The sequence below is a fragment of the Gavia stellata genome, chromosome 4 (genome assembly GCF_030936135.1).
Source record: "Gavia stellata isolate bGavSte3 chromosome 4, bGavSte3.hap2, whole genome shotgun sequence".
NCBI classification, from domain to species: domain Eukaryota; kingdom Metazoa; phylum Chordata; class Aves; order Gaviiformes; family Gaviidae; genus Gavia; species Gavia stellata.
The window spans coordinates 58,847,649-58,870,523 of NC_082597.1; the positions used below are offsets into that span (position 1 = coordinate 58,847,649).

Here is a 22,875-nt window from a genome sequence, read left to right on the forward strand (position 1 = left end):
AGCCGTCGCCAGGAGCTGACAATGGGGCAGGAGCGGGCAGGAGGAGACGGGGTGGGCTGCAGGGTGGGGAGGGTGGAGGGGGGCAGGGGGCTGCAGGGGGGTGGGAAGGAGGAGGTGGAAGCGCCCCTTGGGGGGGTGGGGACCTTCCCAACGCAAAAAAAAAAAAATCCACAAAAAAACAACAAAAAAAACACAAACAAAAAAAACAACAACAAAAAACAATCAAGGAACAAGCAGATAAGCAGACAAACAAGCGAGCGAACAAAAAAACAAACAAATGAACGAAAAGGAAACACGAGGAAAGAGACAACAGTGAAAAAAATTCTTTAAAAAAAAAGAAAAAGAAAAAAGGAAAAAAAGAAAAACTTTAAAACCGAGAGAAAGAGATTTAAAAAATAGAAATAAATTTAAAAGAAAATGCATGATTTCCCATGTACCATTATTTTAACATTTAATAAAAACAGACGTAAAAAAATAAAAGGGAACCAAGAAATAACAAACCACAATAAATCAAGTGGGAGGAGGAGGAGGAGGAGGCAGCTCTTTGGATTTGGAGGGGTTTTATTCTTTAATTTTACAGTTTGTTTCCCACTTACCTTTAAGCCAGCACGGCTCCTCAAGGAACAGGGGACGGGGGTTTGGCCAGCAGCAACCTCGGTGTCCTTGGGCCGGTTACGGAGGATCCCGGGGTGCCAGGGTCAATCACGACCCACTCCGTTCCCCCAGGATCCGTGGGGATCCGCTTGTCCCCCACGGGTCTGTAGGGGTTAAGAGCGACTCCTGTCCCTAGGGAGTGCAGGAGCCAATGCTGAGTCACCCCTCTGCAGTGTCCCCAGGGGGGGTCCCCGGCTTCCCCGGCCCTGGGGACCCTGGGGTTAATGGTGACAGTGCAAAAAGCAAACAGACACAGTAAATACAGACACACACAGAGACAAAAAAAAGGACAAAAAAAAAGTTTCTTAAAAAAAAAAAAAGTGGCAATTTTTTTAATAAAACAACAGCTATAAATAAATGTAAATATAATAAGTGAATTTACTTGCAAGAAAAACAGATAGTATTTTTTTCTTTTCATTTTTGTTTTCTCCAGCTTTAAACTGTGAAAAAAAAAGGGAAAGACAGAGGGAAGTGGGGTGGGAGGCGCAGGCAGAGGGTGGGGGGCTGGTGGGGGGAACCGGGGCTCCCATCCCTTCAGGATGCTGCAGGCTGGGTGGGATATGGGAGGTCAAAGCTGAGGGCAGCATGCTGATGGCGGGGGGGGGTGGCACTCACGCACAGGTGTGCCCATGCTCGCACACGTGTGCCCAGGTGCACACACGCTCTCCTGTGAATGCTCCAGAGGCTCTCTGGGGTGGCCACGTGCCCCCCAGATCTCCCCGGACCCCCCTTAGGTCCCACCCGTGGGGCTGCAGCCATGTGGGGGCATGGCAAGGCCCACCCAGCCGCCCTGTGAAATCACTCCTGTCCTCCCCTGGGCACAGCCAGCCCGCCCTGACCCAAAGCCAGCTGCCCAGCTGCTTGGCCTTGACACGTGTGCCCCACGGCTCCCATCCCAGGGAGCCCCCCGCTCCGGGCCTGAGCCCACCCGAGTCCTGGCGGCCGTGACAGGGCGAGGTGCAAGGCTGCCGGGCATGTCCACGCCCAGTGGGTTTTGTCCTCGTTGCCCCCTTGCCTGGGGTCCCGGCCTGCCGTGGTCTCATCCGCAGCGGCAAGGCAAGCTGGGCCCCTGCCATCCTGCCCCGGGTCCCCCATCCTGGCCGCAGCCCCCTCCCTCCCCACCATGCCGGGAGCCTAACCCCGGGGAAACCGGGGTCCAGGGGTGCCAGAAACCGCTTTTAATCCAGCTCCCCCCACGATGGCCGCTGCGGATACAGGTGGGGAGGCAGCAGCAGGGGAGCCACGGGGTCGAGGGGCCTCTGTGACAGCCCGCAAGGTGCCCGCCCGCCTGGGACAAGGACACAGCCTCTGTTGGGGCTGTTCCCCAAAAGCAGCAGCGCTCCGGGCAGGTGCAAGGCCGAGGGTTTGCAGGATGGTGCCGCTGAGCCCTTCAGCAGCTCAGACCCACTTTTCAACTTTTTTTCCGTCCCCATTCCTGCTGCTCCAGTTTTAGGAGCCGCGCAGTCCCCGGCTTCAGGTCCCAGTGGGGTTTCTGCTTAAAAGCAGTCTGATCCTCCCCGCACCCCCCCATCCGCTGCTTTAACCCCCACTCCTCCTCTCCGGGGCAGGGCAGGGGGCAGCAGTGGGAGGGGGTCACCCCCAAAAACAGCATCACAGGGCAAGAAGAGGATGTGAGCGGCTTGGCTGGGTGTCTAGACCCCCCTACCACTGAAATCCCCTCCCATGACTCCCCAGCCCTTTAAAAAAGATTCACAGGGATCCCCCCACACCACACCCCCCAAGGAATAATTTAAAGACAGTTTCCCAGACCCGGCATAGAGGCAGGGTGGTGTTGGGATTTCTGTGGCACAGCGGAGCATTCACAGGGCTGAGCGTGCCCCCGGGGCCAGGCGGGAAGGGGAGAGGTGAGGGCTGGAGGGGAAGCTTTTTTCTGAGGGTGTTGCTCATGGCCAGCTCAAACCAGTACAAGAAACCAACCTCCATTTTCTTTATTTTGTGGTTTTTTTCAGACTGTTAAAAAGAAAAAAAATTTTAAAAAGAGAAAATGACAAAAAAAAAAAAATCCTGGTACATGAAATAAAGATTTTTTTTTATAACTTGGTCCTCGTTTATGTGGATTTATTGGGGGGGGATTTATTGTCCTGCTGTGCCGGAGGAGCACCTGGAAAACCAGCAAGAGAGTCAACTATTGTGGACAGCTTTGTCCTCTTTGACGACTGAGCAGACAGTCTTGCTTCAGCTGCTCTTCTCAAGCCGGTCTTCAAGATACAAGGAGGAAGGACGAGGCAAGAAAAGAGGGCTTTGCCACAACTTTTTTTTTAAGTAAGTGTGGGTAAACCCAAGTCACGAGTGAGGGCTTTCCCTGCTGCTCCCCAAAACATCTGCTCCAGCCCCTGTTTAGCCCCCAGCGTTGCCCCCCCGTCCCGTTCTTCCCGGGGTGGTGTTACCACAAGGGATGATGCCCCAACTCCCACCCAAAGACAGCAGCTCTTGTGGCGGCAAGCCAAGAATCGCCGGCAAGCACAGAATTCACACAGGCTCAAGGGCTCAAAAGGGAAAGAGAAAAGAAAATGGGCTTAACATTGGTTTTGGGTCTTGTTCAGCCACTCATGGGATTTCTGGCGATTTCCTCAGTAGCTGGGTTGGCAGTGGCTGCCTGGTGGCCTGGTGGAAATGCTTGGCGTTGGTGTCTGGAGCAGGGGGTTACTTACAGCTGGAGCTGCAGACCAGAAACGGGTGAGGTGGCAGCAGGGCTGGGAGGTAGGAGCCCTGCAAAGGTGTGTTCCCTCACCTCCCACCCCACCACCGGCAGCAGGGGTGCCACCAATGCACTGAGATCCCCTCACCCTTTGCTGGGCTCCCACTTGCCATGGGACCCTCCATGGCTTTCTGGAGTGGATCAGGATCCCCACCAGACCCCATCACCAGCAGCTCAGAGGGGTGACATGGAAAGGCAGCCACCTGAGTGACAAAGCCCCTCCGAAGTGCAGCCAGGGTCTGACCCATGGCAGGTGAGTAAGACCACAAGCTGAACAAGCAAGTGGGACCAGGGGGGTTAATTTGGCAGTGGCAGGGGGGCAGCGGGGTGAAGGCACACCCAGCTCCCAGTGTCCCAGCAGACACCAGTGCACCACAGTGTGATCACAGCACTGCAGTCCTGCCCACTGCCCACTGCACCTCGCGCAGGTCGATACCGGTGCTCAGCATCCGGATGCCCTGGCTGGCACCTGTGGGTCCCCACGCTGGCCCTCCGCGGCCCCCCTTCCAGCCCAATCCCCTCCAGTTCAGCCCTCTCCTTTGGGCCCCCGGTAGCACCCCACACCCACCCCGCACCTCCCCGGTGTGCCTCTCAGCACACACATTTCATGGGCCAGCCGGCGGGACGCTTCACCACCGAGGTAATTGGGGGCGCCCGCCGCCCCATTTCTGCTCCTACTCTGGGGACCCTTCCCGGGAGCAGCCTTGCCAAGAAGGAGGGCGCGAGGAGGGGAGAGGCAGCAAAGCAGGCCAGGCACCAGCTCTGGAGGACGCCGGGGAGCTCCCAGTCCCGCCATGTGCATGTCTAGAACGCAGCTGCCCCCACGCCCCTGTCTAGCTCACAGACCCCAAAACCTTCTCACTGCCTCCTCATCCCCTTGCCTGGCTCTGAAGCTGCCACCAGCACTGGGTGCCCCCACCTAGGCAGGGGTGGGATGAGCTGCAGAAAGCCCCCCACATCTTCTCCATCCTCCCTGTGATGTTTCCAACTCCGGTCTGCTGCAGAGCTGGGGACAAGAGGGTGCTCCCTCATCCCCCCCCAAGCCAGTGGGGCACTGGGGAGATACAGCCCCACTTCCCACATGATGCCCTGCCCAGAGTGGAGGAGGTACGTGGCTCAGCCCCCCCACACACCTCCACCCTAAAATGTCACCCTGTGCCCCTCCTGGGTCTCGGCACTCCCGGTGCCACTTGCTCACCTCCCCCAGTGCTGTGAGCATGATCTGGTGGGCCCTGGGTGTATCAGGTGTGGGCAGGGCACCAGGGTCTTCTCCTCCACAGCACTGAGGCAGATGAGGTCCTGGGGATGCCAAAGACCTCCCACCTTCTGACTGAGAGATGAGTTAAAATATTTGGGTTGGAAAAATCCCCCTGCCCCAGTCCCACGCCCCAGCAGTGGGTGAGGAGAGCCAGCATGCCCTTTGCAGCATGTCAGGAGCAGAGATGCAGCAGGCGAAGTCTGGTCTGATGCCTTCAGCCAGGTCCCCATTGCGCCCCAGCCCCAAGACCTCTATGGGCGCAATGGCCGGTCCCTGCTTTCAGGTGCTGGAGGAAAGCAGCACCCAGCCCTGCATGGGGCTGATTTCTGGCAGTCCCCCCACCGCCTCCAAATCTGAGGACACCCTCTCAAACACTGGCCAGGGATGGGTGGAAGGCAGGCAGGGTGTCTGCCAAGCAGGATGCTGCCCTGCTCAGATGGAGCTATCCCCTAGGATGGGGGATCAAAGGATGAAGCTTGAGAAGGCATGCTCTGCCCAAGGGATGCCAGCCGGCACTGGCAGTGGTGCCAGGTCTTCCCTCACCATGGAGGCAGTGTGGCTGAAGAGGGGGCTCCCTTTGGGGGACAGTACGGGGCGAGGGAGCGCTTCCTGCTGAGTAATACCTGGCTCCTGGTGCTGGTGGGTCTGCTGTTAATGTGTGCTCATCTCTCCTCTGCTGCCTCTCTCGTATGGACCACAGCCAGGGCTGGCTGGGTTTGGCTTCTGTGGGAGATGCTCTGAGAGCTCCTCATGTGGGGAAACCCAGATACTTGGCTATTAAATTAACGCCGAGCATTTAACAGCATTACTGAAATGGTTTAAACACCTATGAGTGGTAATTAGTAATAATGGTTTGGTGACGGAGGAAATTAAGACCCAGGTATGGAGCCCAGTACTTTTCTCCGCAGATAATTTTTAGTGCCAAATGACTACAGAGAGAGGCCAAGTGTAAGACACACAAGCCTACTGCCTTGCTTGCGTGTGAGGACTGACTCAGGGGAGGAAGACAGCCACGTATCTCACCTTTCCAAAGCCAAGCACTGAGGCTAATGAAGGAGAGAGGCTCAGGAAGGAGAGCTGATGGAGAAAGGGGGTCTGTGAGGAGGTACAGTCAACCTGACGAAAGCCGCTGAGAGAGCAATGCTGGCAAAGGGCAGGCCAGCTGAATGTCCTGGACGTCTGTCTGAGGGTAGAGGTGGCTCCAGATGACCCGGCACCCCCTCCCTGGCTGCCTTCCAGCTGCTGGGGGTTTCTCCCCTGCTCTCCCCAGGCCCTTCGGGACACCCCCTGGAAAGAGAGAAAGAAGAGGCAACAGTTTTTGTAGGGAAGGGGGGCAGAGGGAGGGTGAACTTTAAGAGTAGCCAAGGACGTGTACAGATTAAGGGCATATGAATTAAATGCCACCATTCTGACTTTTCTCTTCAAGAGCGGAGAACAAGTCATCCCTCTCGCTAAGCTGAGGCATGGAACTGCAACCCACAGGGGCTGCTGCCCCGTATGTGGCTCCTCACCTAGGTGGGGCATTTACAAGAAGTCCTGACCAAACCGAGCACACTAGCACCACGTTTTGGTGGCTCCGCAGAGCTCCAGAGCAGCTGTGCAGCCAAAATCCCCCACAGAGAAGAGAAGCTCCTCTCCAGCCCTGTAGAGGGGATGGGGACCTCTCCCCAGGGCATGGGACAGGTCCTAAAAAGGCCTTTTGTCAGGGATCTGTGCCCACACGGGTAGGGCAGACATCTGTGACATCCCAGCATCCATGGTGGATACCCTGACCGAAAACCATCAACTACCAGCCGGAAGAGGCGTGCTGGGGACCTGCTGGGCATCAGGCTGCAGGACCCCCCAGGAGGAGCCAGGACCCTGACCAGCCACGCTGCTTCCTGGGGGAAAAGCAGCAGAGGCAGGAGAGTGGCGTCCGGGTGCTCACCCAGCCCTCATCTTCTCGGGCTGCAAATCCCCACTTAGACTTGGCTCCAGCAGAGCTGCCACAGACGTGAACCGTTCTGGCAGAGCGTTGTCATTTGTGCCAGTTTTACACCGTGGAGAGGAGTAACTTGCGAATGACGACAAACCCTGCTGGCCTCATTTCCCTTGCCCTTTATTGAAACCTCCATGCCTCGGACCCCGGACGCAGAGCAACAAGGGTGCAACGGCTCATGTGTGCCATGAGGGCTCGGATGAGGCAGCCTCGGCATCCTCTGCAGCAGTCGGCTCTTGACATTGCGGAAAGTCCACAGTGAATGAGCCAGCTGGCCCAGCACCGGCAGCTTCAGCAAAGGGGTCAAGATATACCGGTATGGGCTGAGTCCCAAAAACAGATCCACAAGGGCAAAGTGCTGGTCTTGGGAAAGGGTTTTCATTGCTGCTGCTCCTCCTGCTCCTCCTGCTGCTCCTGATCCCCTCGGGGATGGAGAAAACAAGGGACTTTGCTCTCTAGGGACCTGTCAATCAGAATCTGCCACCACCGTTTAATTTGCTGAATTTATGCCTGCCAGGAGCGCCGGCCTGGCTGCCTGTTCCTGAGCAGGCAGTGCCATCCCGTGGGACGAGCTCAGCACAGCAGCAGAGTGTCAAAGTTGCACTGTGCAGTAGCCGGAGCAGCTGCACAGCTCCTGCAGGAGATGCGGCAGCGGGACCCTTACCCGGAGTCCCACTGGTGCACAGGGGTGGCCAGGGACCATGTCCAGCCTGCCACAGCTCCTCACTACCTGCTTCCCCTCATTCCCCCCTCTCCTTCCAGCAGGAAAGCTCGGAGGGCACACAATGGATGTAAACTCACCCAGACATGGGTGTTTGGCTCAATCCTACCTATGATAGGCTCCAGCCAGCCCAGGGGCAGGTACGATTTTAGGAGGGGAGGGCAGAGACAAAACTCTTACCCTGAGCTTTGTGTGGCCATGAGGTTCGAGGCAGCATGTCCCAGCCAGCTGCCTGCCATCAGCAAGCCTCCCCGCCTCTCCTCTCTTAAATTTTGCAGCTCCTCCAGTCTCTGGCTGATGCCGAGCCAGGCATTGTCCAAGGAGCGTTTAGAGGGGAGGTACTTCACATGGGCAGAGAAAAGGGCAATCTCGCAGAGCAGGTCAGGGAGCCCCATGGCTGGTCCCACACCTCCTCCTGCCCCTGCTGCTCTCCCCCGAGGGCTTGGTACTGCTCATGGGCTCTGGGAGAGCCAGCAGTGCATGTCAGGTCCCTTCCCAGCCCCTTCATATCCCCTCCTGCAGAGGCCACGCCAAAGCCCAGACCTGACCTTGGGATTCAGCTGTGACCTTGGGAAGTGCCTCATCCAGAGGGACAGGCAGCAGACAAGGAAGAGGAGAGAAAGAAAGACCTTGGACTGCTGCAGTGGGAGCTTTCTGAGGCAAGGCTGAGAGTGCGCATCCTTCCCGGCTGCCTCGGGGTGCCTGATGCCCGATGGGGGACATACGCAGCACAGCTTTGCCAGAAGGGACAAAAGCACCCCGCTGACTACTCCAAAGACAGAAGAGAGCAGATGGCACTGAAATCTGCTCAAGAGGAGAGGAAGGAATAGCCCCGAGGTTCCGCACTCCCTGTACCCCAAGAGGCACATTTGTTCCCATCCAAGCGTGTCGGCCAGCCCCGTCTCTCACTCACTGAGGGGCAGGGAAGGGGATGGTAACCACAAGTTTGCTGGACTGCTGTGTGTCCCTTGCCCCTGTTCTCTTTTATGGGGACTTTCCTGAGAGTCCCTGGGAGGGGAACAGCATGTTATACATAGGTAGCATCTGCGTTCGACTCCTTACTGCCTTGCTAACTAGATCTTTTGCAAATAGGGTTCAACTCTGCTCCCTAGCAGACATTGCTTGGACTCTCTTTCTGCCTCCTGATGTCCTGCTTAGACCTCTTTGCTTGGCTGGCATAAACAGTAAGCTTTCCAGAGGAAGGACCAGCCAGGCAGAAGTATTTGGAGAGGATGTTTAGCCCCAGCAGATTCTGAGTTTTCACAGAGGTTGCTGTAACACTGCTAATGTTGAAGGAAATAACTGTGGACACTTCTGTGCTGGGCAAGAGTGCCCTTGTAAAGAAAGCCCATGTTGCCTGCAGTTCTGCTCGCGCATGCCGGGACCCTTTTCAGGACAGTGCTGAATATAAGTTGGGTTTTGGAGGGCACGGAGCGGGGCTCCCGCAGCTGAAAGGCAAACCGCTAACTCAGTGGCTGGAAGGCATGGCACACCCCGCAGCTTCCATCATCCGGGGCCCCATCCTCTTCCCCGCTGTTGGCCTGGCTGGGTCTGCGCAGTGTTTCCAGATGCAACAGCCATGACCTGCTTCTGCCTCTGTTGACAGGGTTCCCCATCACCGTGATAGCTTGTATCTCAAACATATTTCTCCCCCAGTGAGGCAGGGAAATGCTCAAACATATTTCTCCCCCAGTGAGGCAGGGAAATGCTGTTCCTCCCTGCGGGGCATGGAGGTGCCAAGCTCCCACTGAGGAGGCTTACTGGGGTGGCCCAGAGGACAGCCACAGAGCAGGATTTGCAGCTCAGCCTGTGGACTCCCAAGCTCATACCCCAGCCACTGCACCAGCCTTCCCCTCCTTTTGCAGGCTCAGAGCCAGCAGGGATGCTGCCGGCGCCAGCTGCTCTAATTGAGCTTTGTAGAATAAACTTACGGAATTAGCCTGTTGGCTGCTGGGATAAAATCCAGCCCTGAGTGCAGATCAAAGAAGGCAATCTTCCTGACAGTTTGCGAGGAGACAGCCAGACACGGGCTCCTTCTACAGCTCTGGAAAGGGCAGTGTTCAGCAGCTGAGGACGAGGACAGAGCATGATACATGCTGCCTCTTCAACAATACACACGGTCCAGGCCCTGATGGTCAAAGCTACAGAAGCCTTGGGAGAGATCTGACACTGGTGATAAAAATGGTCAAAGCCAGGCAAGAGACGGCACTAATTCAGAGAAAGACAATTTTGGGGTGCGCCATAAATTTGTGGCTTTTCCTGGTAGCACGGAGGGAGCAGACAATGCAAGGCCAGGCTCTGAGCTCAGCCTACAGAAGCAACATGGTTTGAGAAGGGGAAGCCTGCCCCTGTCTGTACTTGAGGGTGAGACGGTGCGGCCCAGCAGCTCTGGGGAGAGCTCGGCATGGTGGGAGGAGGAAAAGAGAGAAAGCCTCGCAGTGAAAGTACTGTCCTCTACCAAGAATAAAAAACTCAGCACATTCCTTCCGTGGACCTTACTGTACGGACACAGCTGGTCTGAACGCACACAGCAAATCTGCCAGGTGCCACCTGCTCCCAGCCCTGCTAGATCGCACAGGCAGCAAATTAAAAATCAGATTCCCAGCACGTGCACAGTAAAGTTGCTTTATGGCCATTTTTCCAGGGTTCCTGAAAATCCAATCACGCATTTCCCAAAAAAAGCTGGCGAGGAACTGCCATGCAAGGAGGGCAGGTTTATAGTTCAGCCTCCAGGGCACCTGGGAGAGGCATGAAAAGGAGGCCACACGTCGCAGCGAAGCACCTGACCTGGGAGAACAGCAGACTGAGAAGGCAGCTAAAAGTGCAACGGGAAAGATGGGATGTGTAGAGGAAGGCCAGGGAAGGACAGAGGGCTTCCCAGCCTGTGAATACTGGCCTACGGCAGGAGCAACTTCATACATGGCCAAGGTCGGTTGCAACGAGAGCCCAGGAGCCAGAAGTGAGTTTTGCCGCTTTAAAGACGACGAGAATGACTTCGGAAGAAGAATCTGACCTGAAGAGGTGTGTAAACATCAGGCTTCTCTGCAAGGGGAAGGCGTTAAGGCTGAGACTATTTCTCTCGGTTTCTGGGTTTGCCAAGAAGCATGGGGCAATGGAAACTAAGCATATGGCACAGGCATACAGTGTGTTTGTTGTTGAGTGAGGGAAAAAACCTCCAACTGGCTATTTTTGTTGCATTTATTACAAGAATGAGAAAAGGAACTGCTAGAAAATAGTGTTTTAATGTGAACATTAGTCTTCCAATCCTCAGCTGCCTCTTTAAGTGGAAGTCCAGTCACGCAAGCTGGAAAGCAACCCATCTTAAGGCTTTCCAAGGCATCTTCAGTCAAGGCAGAGGTGATCTATTTTCTAGGAAAGGACCCCAATGAGTGGGGAGCTTGGACTTGCCTTCCTTCATTTAAACCTAGCAAACCTCTGGTGACACTGCCTGAGCTGCATATTGTCCTCACTCAGCAGGATGAGGCTGCTGCTCAACACAGAGCCAGCGACAGCTCTCCAGCAAGTCCCGACCTGCAGTGGAGGCTGACGGCAATGAAGGTTTTGGACTGGAACAGCCACGGTGCTGGAACGACCCCCTCTTTTATGGATCTGCTAACACCAGCACAGAGCCCAAAAATGGAGAAGTGGGAGACAAGAACCAAAAATCAGATGGGAGCAATTTATCCTGGCTGTTCTCATAAGCATCTTCCAGGGAAGAGTGATTAGCCTTATTAACTGATTAAGTGATTAATTAACTGATGAACTGAAATTATGGATCAAGGATCAAATGATTGCAAGCAAGTGTATTTTGAGTACTTTTCCAGGAAACGACGTATCTCACGTGCCTTTAACAAAAGGCAGAGGCTGGGCGGTGAACGGTTTGCGGCAGTGGTGCATTGGGTCAGCAAGACAGGACAAGAGGTGCACGCAGCTGTAGGGCCCCGGCCGCAGCACGGCACAGGAGACAGGAGGTGCAGTGCCTGGTGTGAAGCGGAAAGTGAGACAGACCCTCTCCCTCCCCTCTCCTAGTAAATTTGACCTAAATGTGGCAGCAAATCTCACCTGATTCAAGACTGTATTTTTTTCTTAGAACCTTTCTTTCCCTTGATAAGAAACTGGAAGGTTACGTCCATGCCCAGAGGAGCATTTATCCCGCACCAGGCACTCCCTGTGCATGCTCTCTCCTCCAATCCACGCCTATACCCAACTCTGTCCACAGAAAAGGTAGACTGATGGGCTAAGCCCAAACTGCACATGATCTGTCATCTCTGGGAGACAGCAGCAGCGCTACATTCTCTTTTAAGCACCTCACACAGGCTTGGGAGCGAAGAGGAAGCCATGGAAAGGAAGGGCTTTTGGTCTGTCAGTCTGTTTATCATTGCTTCTCTTCATTCATTCCTTAGTCCAGTTTTCAGGACTTCCTCCTCCTTTTATCACCATCGCCTAAGCAGGACATGAGCATAGCAACTCTTTCCACCAGTCAGCCCCTCTGAGCTCGTTCAGCCCACTGCCCCAACTGGGGAGGGTGAGGGATGGACACTGCTGGGGTGCTGTGGGGGTTACCTGGAGCTGGGATCGCATCGACCCACCACCAGCAACCGACAAGGCAGTTCCAGCACCAATGATGTTTGTCTCCAAAAAGGCTGTTTAGGTGAGACAGTTACAAATTGTATTTTATAAACTGTATTTCTATAAGTGGATTTTTTCGCTAGCGGGGAAAGTGCTTTAATAATCCCACTTTGATTAATGGCAGGGTGTCTTGGCAAAGCAGAGACTGCTGCAGCCTCGGTTCTTTCTCAAGGAGGAATTACAAGTGGTAAATAAAGGAGAAAATGCGCACCTCTCTGCCTGGAAAATATTGATCTAGACTCTTCTTAGGTAAAAGATACCTAGTAGAATTCTCTAAAGAGTTAGTTTTTAGCCTGTGAGCTGAAGAGATCTGTAAACTGGATCTCGCTCTTTTTAGGGGTAGAGAAAATTTCAATCACTCTGGCATGTGAACATCTCAGATTTAATGATTTATTACCCTCACTCCCTGAGAAGAAATACTATCACAATTACCGAGACAGGGATCTGAGGCACATGCTGTAATTAAATGACTGCTTCATGGTCTCCTGGAGAGGCCGTAGGGCTGAATCCTAACTTCCAGCCCTAGGTCTCCCCTCCAGCAGGTCAAGGAAAGCCATCAGGGACAATGCAAAACCTTGAATATCACATTGTGAACACAGCAAGGGCAACTGCAATTCCCATTCTTCGCACATCTTTACCTCTCAAAGTGATGTGTTTTGTAACAAGCTCTAAAACACAAAGTCGGTTGAAGGATCAACCTGAAAACTACCTGCTTTTCCACAAAACCATTGCATAGTTTGGAATATATTTTTATTTCAAGAGGCTGCATATGTGAGAAAATTAAGAGGCACAGCATTAAGTCATGTTTCCTATCCTGACACATGGCTTTATTGATATACTTCTTGTCCAGAGCCCTGTAAGTCTGTTCTCTATCAAAGTCATAAATCTCTTAACTTCCATCTCCATTTTTATCTGTGAAAACAGGAATTTACTGACCAGACTTCACAGTAATTCCATTTCATGTCTGTAGAACAACCTGCCACAACCAGATGGGTGACTGCATGGTAGTAATGGAAGTCTTCACTTGACTAAGCTGAGGATCAGTATTCTTCCAATACATGATTTTAGGCCAGATAATTTGAATTAAAGTTCTCCCAAAGGGAAAAAAAATATTCTTGAGATTGGGCAGTCCCTTGTGTGGTCACAAGGCCCAAGTTATCTTCATGAGATTAGAGGATAAACAGGAGGAGAAAGTTTGTTAGAGTGACACGCGGAAACGAACTTCACAACTCACACAGAGTTATAAAGCAGGCATGTTTATTGCGGCGCCGGGTGCAAGGGGATTTCTCCACAAAGCTTGCACACCGGGTTAAAATCATGACAGGTATTTAAAACAGTTAACAAAGTTAGTTATGCCTACTGGTGCTACCCCTTAATTAACTATTGGTTAATACTTTTCTTACTTCATCTTACAGTTCTCTTTTAATTCACCACGCATGCTCGGAGAGTAGGGGGCTAAATTGGGTTGGGGCTTCTCTAGCTAGGAGGTGTGGTTTTTAGTATTAAAATGAGATTATAATGAGACAAGTTAACTCTAGGGCACTATTTTGGCAGTCTATTCTATTTTTCTACGATTCGTCCTTGTGCTAATCATTATTGCTAGTTAGCAGAGTCAGTGACGGCAATCTTTATCAGCAGAGAGTCAGTGAAGACAGTCTTTATCTCTAATATGACTAAGTACCAGGTGCAATTGTTACAAAGTATCTTCTCTACATTTTTCTTTCTTACTTTTAACCCTTATTTCTCAAGATGCCCTGTAACAAGAGATCTTATCCCATCCCACTGCTATCAGGTGAGCCAATTACACCAAAACCATTCCCAACAGGACATCTGCCTACCGTAGGCTTAAGTACTTCTGGTAAGGTAAGTTCCGCATTTCTAGGAAGTTTAATCGCTATTACCACTGGAGACGATGTTCCTGACACCTCACCATTGTCAGAGCTGCTGTGCTCTGCCATGCTTTCAGTAGGTGGACATGTGCTCTGCCATGCTTTCAGTTCTGTTCCTCTCTGTGACAGCCGGGTACAAACCGAATGGTTTTATCATGTGTCACCCCCGGCTTTTCTACTTAAAAGCCAAAGCCAAGCTTTTTAATCGACAAATTTACCATCATTAACCTCACTCTCTTCCCACTCCTACTGATTTCTGTGACTAAGCAGTCATTAGGAGGGAGCGAGAGCTCGGAAAACCATACTGTCATGACAGAAGGCGCAACAATGCGGGAAACAGACCGGCTCCACGGAGGCAGCTTCACGGTGCGTGCGGGCCCCCGCGCCCTCCCCCCCGGGCCGGCACCCCCCGGCCCCTCAGCAGCGGCGACTGGCGGCTCCGACGCCCTCGACCACGAAGCCGTCACGGAAGGCAACTCCGGCTGCCAAGGATCAGCTGTATGGGCCTTCAACCGACTCTGCGCTCCTCCGGAGGACGGGGCCCGCACGCCCCCTCGCCAGCAGCCCGCGCCACGCGGGCGGAATGCGTCACGGGGCACTCGCGGCCGCGCGCCGCGGCCCTTCTAGCCCGGCTCTCCTGCAGCTCGACGGCCGGGACGTGCTGCGCACTCTGGGAGGGAGGCGCTTTACGGCAGCCGCGCTCCGCTTGTTCGCGGCGTTCCCCTCTTTTTTAATTTTACGACAGCGGCGCTGCTGTCGCGCGGCGCTGACGCGCAAAGGGCGGGGCGGGGTTGCGCGCGGCCTCTTTCCTCGCCCGCCGCCGCCGCCGTTGCATCCGCTGCCATCGGGGCCGTGACGGGGCCGCGCAGGTGAGAGGGGTGTTGGGGGCGCCTCGGGGCTGGCTCCCTGTCCTGTCGGCACCGCGGGCATCGGGACCCCCGGCCCCGCCCCGGCGCTGCCACGGGTTCCGGTGGGGGCCGGCTCCTCGCCCCTCCCCCTACATACACAGTGGCAGCGGCGACCGGGACTCCCTGTTCCGCCCCGGCCGCTCCGCTCCGTGCGGGCCCGGCTGGCGGAGGTGGTCACCGCGCCCTGCGCTGTGCCGCGGCCAAGGCCGCGGTCCCCGGTGCCGCACCGCAGCGGGCGGCACAGCGTGCGGCGGCGCTCACCGCGCGGCAGCTGAGCGTTTGGGGTTTTTTTTTTTTTTTGCTTTTTCTCCGCTCTAGAAGTTTAAAAGATGGCGAAGTTTGTGACACCCGTGATCCAGGACAATCCCTCCGGCTGGGGCCCGTGCGCCGTGCCCGAGCAGTTCAGGGACATGCCCTACCAGCCCTTCAGTAAAGGAGACCGCCTGGGAAAGGTACCTCGTGCCACGGCGCGTTGGGCTGCTGCTGAACGAGTCCTGTGTGCCTTCTGGCATCCCACTTCTGCACGCTGCCACCAGTTTTCGCTTATTACTACTGTGGCTGCTCTTCTGACACTCTTCCCAGTGCATCCTAACATTTTGCACAGTTGTGAACAATTATCAGGGCTGGCAAGGGGAGGTGGGAGTTGAAAGGATTCATTCTGGAGCGTACAGCAGTGTTTGCTTCTGCTGCTTGAAGTCCTGTATCTATAAAGTCAGAGGTGGGGGGAACTGTCAGGTTAATAGTCACTTATTTTGACTGTTTATGCTTGTCCTTAGGTGGCCGATTGGACAGGAGCCACATATCAGGATAAAAGATACACAAGTACGTGCTGTCTAGTGGCTGCTCCTGTGGTTTATTTCCTACAAAGTTTTTTCTTCAAGCATCATTTCTGCTTTCATGTCTCATACCCACTCTGGTGGTTACCTGCACACTTCAGCAAGAGAGGCTTCTTAAATTAGGAAGCGTGCCTCACCCTTGGGAGAGCTCTGTGGGGCCCTCCCTGTCCTTAGGGCTTACTCCTGATTTTTGTACTGCCTCACGACTGGGGCTTCTCCGGGAGGTTTGGAGGGGGGAGGAAACATGCTGGCATAAGGCAGGAGTCCCAGTTTATGCATCAGACTTAGGTGAAGGTAGTTGGAGGGAATTTTGGGGGGGAGAAAGGGGCAAGGTGTCAGAGTTTTTTTCCTAGAACCTTGGTGTCAAGACACTTTGTTTTATTTCCAGACAAGTACTCGTCGCAGTTTGGTGGTGGAAGTCAATATGCATATTTCCATGAGGAGGATGAGACTAGCTTCCAGCTGGTGGATACAGCACGAACACAGAAAACGGCATACCAGAGGAATCGTATGCGCTTTGCACAGGTAACGTGTTTTCAGGAATGGGCTCAAAGGAGAGCTTCAGCAGCATGGAATTATTTTGCAACTAAAATGTTCTTTTTTTTCTTTTCTTTATTTCTGCAGAGGAACCTTCGGAGAGACAAGGATCGTCGGAACATGCTGCAGTTCAGCATGCAGACGCTGCCAAAGAGCGCCAAGCAGAAGGAGAGGTGAGGCTGCAGATATGAGCGTACCATACTTGGGTTGGACTGTGTGAACGTACTGTTGATAAATTTGTTAAGTTACTGTAACAGAACCCACTAGAGCGAACAGTCAGCAAAGAAGAATTTCAGGATATTTCAAGTCCAATGTTCTGCTGATGTCATCAGTAGTTCTAAGCATGGGTTTCAAACAGCTATTGAAGAATTTAGAAGGATTTTTGAATCATATTTGGAAAGTAAACATGACATTTTAAAGCAGAGTGTACCTTTTCTGAAAACTTTTTTGCAGTCTTTGGAGACGGAAATATTTAAAGAGCTGCTCAGAGTAAAGAACAGAGCTTTTAAGGCCTCAGGCATCTTGATCAACAGGCAGCTCAGCAGATGTTTCAGTGGCTCCGTGCCTAAAAGCATTGCTCCTCTGGTGGTAATTCGGAAGCGTAGGAATGCTTGTGGCAGGTAGGAATCGAGAACTTCTCTTCATGGCTTTTCTCATCTTTGTCATTTTAGAGATCGTTTGCGCCTACAAAAAAAGTTTCAGAAGCAGTTTGGAGTGAGGCAGAAATGGGACCAAAAATCACAGGTAAACTAGCAGGTTTTCTGCCCCCTATGTTGGTTTGGTTTCTCTGTCTGCGCTTACGGGGCAGCTCCTCTTGCACAAATCCTGATGTGCTGTGTCTCTGTTTCTCTCTATCTATCTTACCTCTGGCCGCACAGCAGAAGCCTCGTGACTCCTCTGTTGAAGTTCGCAGTGACTGGGAGGTGAAAGAAGAGATGGATTTCCCTCGGCTGATGAAGATGCGCTACCTGGAGGTGTCAGAGCCACAGGACATGTGAGTTCCCAAAGCAGCTGTGCACCTGCTTCCTAAACTGACCGGATTTTTGGAAAGCGGGAGGGCAAGGGTCCAGGCTTGGTCCCAGCGTTCTCACTGAGGTAACCAAAGCAGGGGGAGGTAATGGAACATCCAACAGGCCCCTCAGTCCTGTGTGGTTCATGGGTGGTGGTATCTGTAGAGGGGGTATCAACATGGTCCTCATACCTCTGCAGAGAGTGCTGTGGAGCCCTAGAATACTATGACAAAGCCTTTGATCGCATTACAACAAGGAATGAGAAGCTACTAAGGAGTATTAAGCGCATCTTCCATACCGTCACTACTACTGATGACCCAGTTATCCGAAAGGTATGTTTATTGGTCTGTATAACCCAATAGTGTGCTTCTTGGTGCATGCTGTTGTTAGAGACCAGCTGTCACCATCAGACCAAAGTTAAGAGAAGGGTAGAAAAATTGCAGATCCCTAAGCTTGCAAAGGAAAAGAAGCATTAGCTGGTATCATTATTTTTCTTAGATCCAAGGCAGAGCTAGATTAATGCAAAACTAGGAATACTGGCTAAGGAAAAGCTGTAATTCTGGAAAGGCAAGCAGACCAGCTATGTTGGGAAAGAAACTTCCATGTCAGAGACCTGGTTCTTGAGGTTTCTGCTTTTGGAGGTGAGGAAGGCTCGGAGATTTCTCTGTCTGACCCGATCAGCAGTAAGGAGCCATGCCTTTTCCCAACAGAATTCACATTTTGTAGTGGGTTTCTTACTTCTTCCTTGTTTGGGTGAGGGTGAGCCTGGATTGCTGGGTAGTACCTCACGCTTTTTCTAACAATCGGTGATGTAGCTACCAGTCTAGCTTCTTCAGCATGGGAGAAAAAATTTATGATCTGGTTTGCTAACACTTCAGCTCTTGGCTGGGGAAGGGGTGTCTGTTCTTGTTGAAACACAGTTTTGTCCTCCTCCTGTATCCATAGCTGGCAAAGACCCAAGGGAATGTATTCGCCACAGATGCCATCCTGGCCACGCTGATGAGCTGCACTCGCTCTGTCTATTCCTGGGACATCATTGTCCAGAGAGTTGGATCCAAGCTTTTCTTTGACAAGAGGGACAATTCCGATTTTGGTGAGGAAAAGGCCTGAAAGAAATTGCTGTTACGGTAGCTAGAGAATCTAGTTTTCTTTATGGTTTTTTTGAGTTTATTCTATGTCCTGGTGTCCAGACTGAGACACCTGGAACAAGCTGATTACTGTGCTAGCTGTAGGGGTAACCTCAATATTGATCTGCTCCAATGTGGGGCTAGAGATTCACTGAAGCTGATGTAGTTACTCCCCTGAGTATAACCACTTGTGTCTGGTTTTCTTCCCAGACCTCCTGACAGTGAGTGAAACAGCCAATGAACCACCACAGGAGGAGGGCAACTCCTTTAATTCTCCACGCAACCTTGCCATGGAAGCCACCTACATCAATCATAACTTCTCCCAGCAGTGTCTGAGGATGGTAAGGTTGAGCAGTGCTGAGTAGTAGGGTCTGTGTTTCAGAGAGGCTCAAGAAGAGACTTCATTAAGGCTGTATTAATACAGCACAGGAGCATTTTAGTTGACAGAGGTATGTTACACTGATGTTCTTTCAGTTTTGAAAGAGGTGGGATTACTTCTGGTGAGCAGTGTGACTTTGTTATAGAAGGATTTTCACCTTTATTCCACAAAGAAGAAATTCCACTCCCACTGGTGAAGCAGGCAGGCTTCAGAGTGCACTTAGGGAAGCTGAAGTGTCAGTACTGCTTACAGCGAAGTGACTAATGTGAAAATGAGGCTTTTCATCAGCTGTCTTAATACTTCAGCATTTTTCTGTATAAAGGAAATTAGCCACAGTTGCTATAAGAGAAGATTTATCCTATAGGGGAGAGCTCCCTCAGGTTTGTTTTTTTTCCTAACATGCCCTTCTGTTTTCTTCTGCAGGGAAAGGAGAAATACAAGTTTCCCAACCCAAACCCCTTTGTGGAGGATGACATGGATAAAAACGAAGTAGCCTCCGTTGCATATAGGTATGTTGATCTCTCTCTGATGCCCAGGTTTGGCAAGGGGGCAGGATGTCAGTGTGATATGGAGGCAAAATGAGTCAGGAGTGTTTTGACAGAAGCTTTACCATGAGAGGGATTTCCTGGACATCCTCACAGTGAACAGATAGAGGAGGAAAGGATTTTTGTTGAGTGTTTGCATGGATCTGGAAGAGAACAAGGGTCAGAAATAACCGGCTGGATTGTTTGTTGGCAGATACCGAAGGTGGAAGCTGGGAGATGATATAGATCTCATTGTCCGCTGTGAACATGATGGCGTGATGACAGGAGCTAATGGAGAAGTGTCATTCATCAACATCAAAACACTGAACGAGTGGGATTCCAGGGTGAGGAAGAACGAGATTCCAAAGCTATCTCTAAATGCTTCACTGCTGCCTGATGTGCCAAGTGCAGCAGGCAAGATGAGACGAACATCTGGTGGTGTTCCCCGGGTGCTTATGTTCCACCAAAGGCCCATAGCTTTGGTGGACAAGCAATGCTGATGGAATTCTCCCCCAGATGCGAGGTAGCTGGTTTGAACCGTGTTGTCCCCCGGTGTTCAGCACGGTAGCCAGTCTGTTCCCATGCTTCCCTCATAAATGCTTCTCTCACAAACTTCCCTTCCTAACTAGTGCCACAAATGTTGGCAAATCCCTGCTGTTCGCTTTTCTCCCTTTCTAGTGCAAGGGCTTTCCCTGTAGGTTGCTGTTCGCATTCCCTTGTATGGTATTGTAAGGTAGACAGAAGAAACTTCCCTACCTGTTGTCAAGGCGGCTGAAGAGATGACTACTGCTGGCTTGTTAGGTTGACCTGAGTTTTGATTCTCCTCTCAGTATTGCAATGGAGTAGACTGGCGCCAGAAGCTTGACTCTCAGAGAGGAGCTGTGATTGCTACAGAGCTTAAAAACAACAGCTACAAGTTAGCCCGCTGGACATGTTGTGCGCTGCTGGCTGGATCAGAATATCTTAAACTCGGGTAAGATGGGGTTTTCACACCAGACATCTTTCAGGTGCCTTTTCCATGATTTAACCCAGTATATGTCAAAGTGAACTATTTGTAGAATGAGCAATCATAAAATCACACGATGTTTTGAGTGGCCGAGAGGGGAAAGCTTGTGGTGAGCGCACCAGTCTTGGTGTAAACTGCTTCCCCTCAGCATCCGGCTGATGTGCCCTCTGCTGTGACTGACCTTGTGAGACCTCATGCACATGACGGCTGGTGGCCCCTGCGGCTCTTGGCCTGTTTGCCAAGATTGCCAACAGGGGAAATAAATGCAGTGACTGTGCTACCTGTCAGGAATTTGATTGAGATCCTCAGTGCCCCGTTAATGAGAAATTGGATGGAGGGGAGGTATCGCCACAGCCCATTTCAGACTGTCAGCTTAAAATCAGTTGAGTCTGTGCCCTGCTATCGATGGCTTGGGTGAGCTGCTTTGTCTGCTAGCTGCTTCCAGGTATCCAGTTTCCCAGGCATCCTGGTCAGAGCACTTTTCCTGTGGTTTCTTTGCAGAGCACCAGCACAGAGCTGGTGAGTCCGCTAGCTAGGACTCCCATTGGTAGCTTTCACAGCAGATGACATGGCTGATTCTATATAATACGTATATATAATTATATATGTTTATATGTGAAATATGTATCTTTTTTTTTGCTGTGGATAATGAACAAGAGGCGTTTGTTAACTTGGTTCTGCAATCCCAGGTTCCATCCCCAGATACGGGAATGATGCATTCGCATCTGTTTAATTCCAAACTCCCTGCTAATCATGCTGTTGCTTAATTTTTATCTGTGGGACTAATTCTCCTCTGTCTTTTGTACCACCCCATCTGATTTGGGGTAGTGGCACATTAACTGATTGACAGCTCGTAGCCAGGAGATCCTCTTAGCTTTCAGTGTTGGAGTATTAGGATTTTTCAGCCCAGAAAACAAAACCAAACTGATCACAGTGCTTTTCTTGGTGTCGTTCTTCTGCTAGTTGGGCTTAATCTCCTGATACCCCTCTGGTTTCTTCTTGCCCCCCTAGGTATGTATCCCGTTACCATGTGAAGGACTCTGCCCGCCACGTGATCCTGGGCACGCAGCAGTTCAAGCCAAATGAGTTTGCCAGTCAGATTAACCTGAGCATAGAGAACGCCTGGGGCATCCTGCGGTGCGTCATCGACATCTGCATGAAGCTGGATGAGGGGAAGTACCTCATTCTCAAGGACCCCAACAAGCAGGTGATCCGGATCTACAGCTTGCCTGATGGCACCTTCAGCTCTGATGAAGATGAGGAGGATGAGGAGGAAGAAGAGGAAGAGGAAGGTTCGTAGCACACTTGGTGCTTTATGCTTTTAGGTGATCTACTGATCTGGATGAAAAGGAGTGACCAGTGATAAAGACCACATCTAAAGGGTGAGATCTGACTAATGCAGTGACAAGAGAGGAGCAAGGCAGGAGAATGTCTGGTCCTGAGGACGGGACTCAGTGGTGGAAAAGGTGTGAGTGACATAGGCAGTACTCAGTTGGAAGCAAAAAGCTGAGAGGTGGACACCGACTGGGAAAGCAGAGCTTGCGAAGGAACCCTTCATTCAGTGGCACCAGGATTTGGGGGCATAGGTGCTGATTTCTGCTGGTACTGGGATAATTTTTTTTACTTGAGTTTTAGAAAGCAGAGTGGTTACAAGATGACATACTTAACCAGGCTAGGTCGCCACGCATTTTGAGGTAACTCGGTGAAGGCTTTTATAAAGTGAATGTTGAAGTTGACCAATTGCTGGCGGGTTAGTCTGGGAGTTTTGGAGGATTGGTGGTGCCACAGTGACAACTGCCATCTTGCTTTGCTGCCTAAAAGCATCTGTGATCCCCGCGATGTGATAGGCATGCGCTGTGTTGACAACGGGAAGCCATTTGACATGGAACTTCTGCTTCTGTGATACAAAAACTATCTTCCAGCTTTTTTGTTTTTAGGCTGCAAACTTAGCCTGGGTGGGCTGGGTTTTATTATGGAAATTCTAGGTTGCTGCGTAACTTGTTCAGGAATGTGAAGTGTGCAATTCCAAATGAGTGTGTGGTCTTGGGCCACGGACAGGTTTGTCGGGGAGGGGGAGGGCAGGCGTACTGAGGAGGGGTGAACCGCCCTGAAGTCTGGGACGTGTTTTTTTCTTGTTCTCTGTGGCATTTCCTTGACATGGTTTATTTCGGGGTTTTGGGTGGTTTTCTTTCTCTAGCTGCCTTCGCTTCCTTACTGTTTCTTTTCTCTTTCAGAGGAAGAGAGCTGAGCCCCGCGGTCACCACCGGGGCCGCAACCCCCCGGGCAGCCCTCCCTCTCCCTGCTGGTGGCCGGGGCGGGCAGCGGCTGCTGCGTGGCCGTTCTGCAAATGAATGACGAGGGGGAAGAAAGCGGAATAAAGTTACTCTTGTTCAGTGAGGCCGTGTGGTGTGTGCATGGGGTCGGGTACGCTCCCCCGGGACGGGGGGAGAGCAGACGTGGGCGGCCGGGGGTGGGGGAGGGGCCGGGGCAGGGAGGCCCGGGCCCCCGGAGCCGCGGTGAGAGAGGTCGTGGCCGCCGTTCCCCGCCGGCGCCTGCCCCTTTAAGGGCCCCGCCCCCGGGCACGTGGTACGCGCGCGGCGGCGCCATGGTGGTGGCGGCGGGAAGCGGCGGCGTCACATGACGCGGCGCGGGGTGGTGGCTCGGCGCGGGGCGCGCGCCTCCCCCTCACGCACCCCTCGG

General features: G+C 52.5%; 1 protein-coding gene across 2 annotated transcripts; it reads left to right on the forward strand.

Annotated features, from left to right (window-relative positions):
- The first annotated feature begins 14,652 nt into the window (after positions 1–14,652).
- Positions 14,653–22,500, forward strand: EIF3D (eukaryotic translation initiation factor 3 subunit D). Of its 2 annotated transcripts, none has more exons than XM_059816484.1 (15): positions 14,653–14,717; positions 15,075–15,208; positions 15,533–15,578; positions 15,981–16,117; positions 16,217–16,302; positions 16,801–16,873; positions 17,008–17,123; positions 17,339–17,471; positions 18,085–18,232; positions 18,477–18,607; positions 19,069–19,154; positions 19,384–19,513; positions 20,000–20,142; positions 21,187–21,467; positions 22,410–22,500. In XM_059816484.1, exons 2-15 carry the CDS (start codon positions 15,086–15,088, stop codon positions 22,421–22,423), a joined length of 1,647 nt encoding a protein of 548 aa, XP_059672467.1. In that variant the 5' UTR covers positions 14,653–14,717; positions 15,075–15,085; the 3' UTR covers positions 22,424–22,500. The 2 variants fall into 2 exon arrangements, with proteins under 2 accessions (XP_059672467.1, XP_059672468.1); XM_059816485.1 differs by having other exon boundaries at positions 17,011–17,123.
- The last annotated feature ends 375 nt before the right edge of the window (positions 22,501–22,875 follow it).

Excerpts from the sequence above, each read along its gene's own strand:
- EIF3D (XM_059816484.1), top strand. The coding sequence starts at position 15,086 with ATGGCGAAGTTTGTGACACCCGTGATCCAGGACAATCCCTCCGGCTGG. Across the intron at positions 18,233-18,476 it reads GAGGGACAATTCCGATTTTG|ACCTCCTGACAGTGAGTGAA; the intron begins GTGAGGAAAAGG and ends TTTTCTTCCCAG. Across the intron at positions 20,143-21,186 it reads TCAGAATATCTTAAACTCGG|GTATGTATCCCGTTACCATG; the intron begins GTAAGATGGGGT and ends TTGCCCCCCTAG.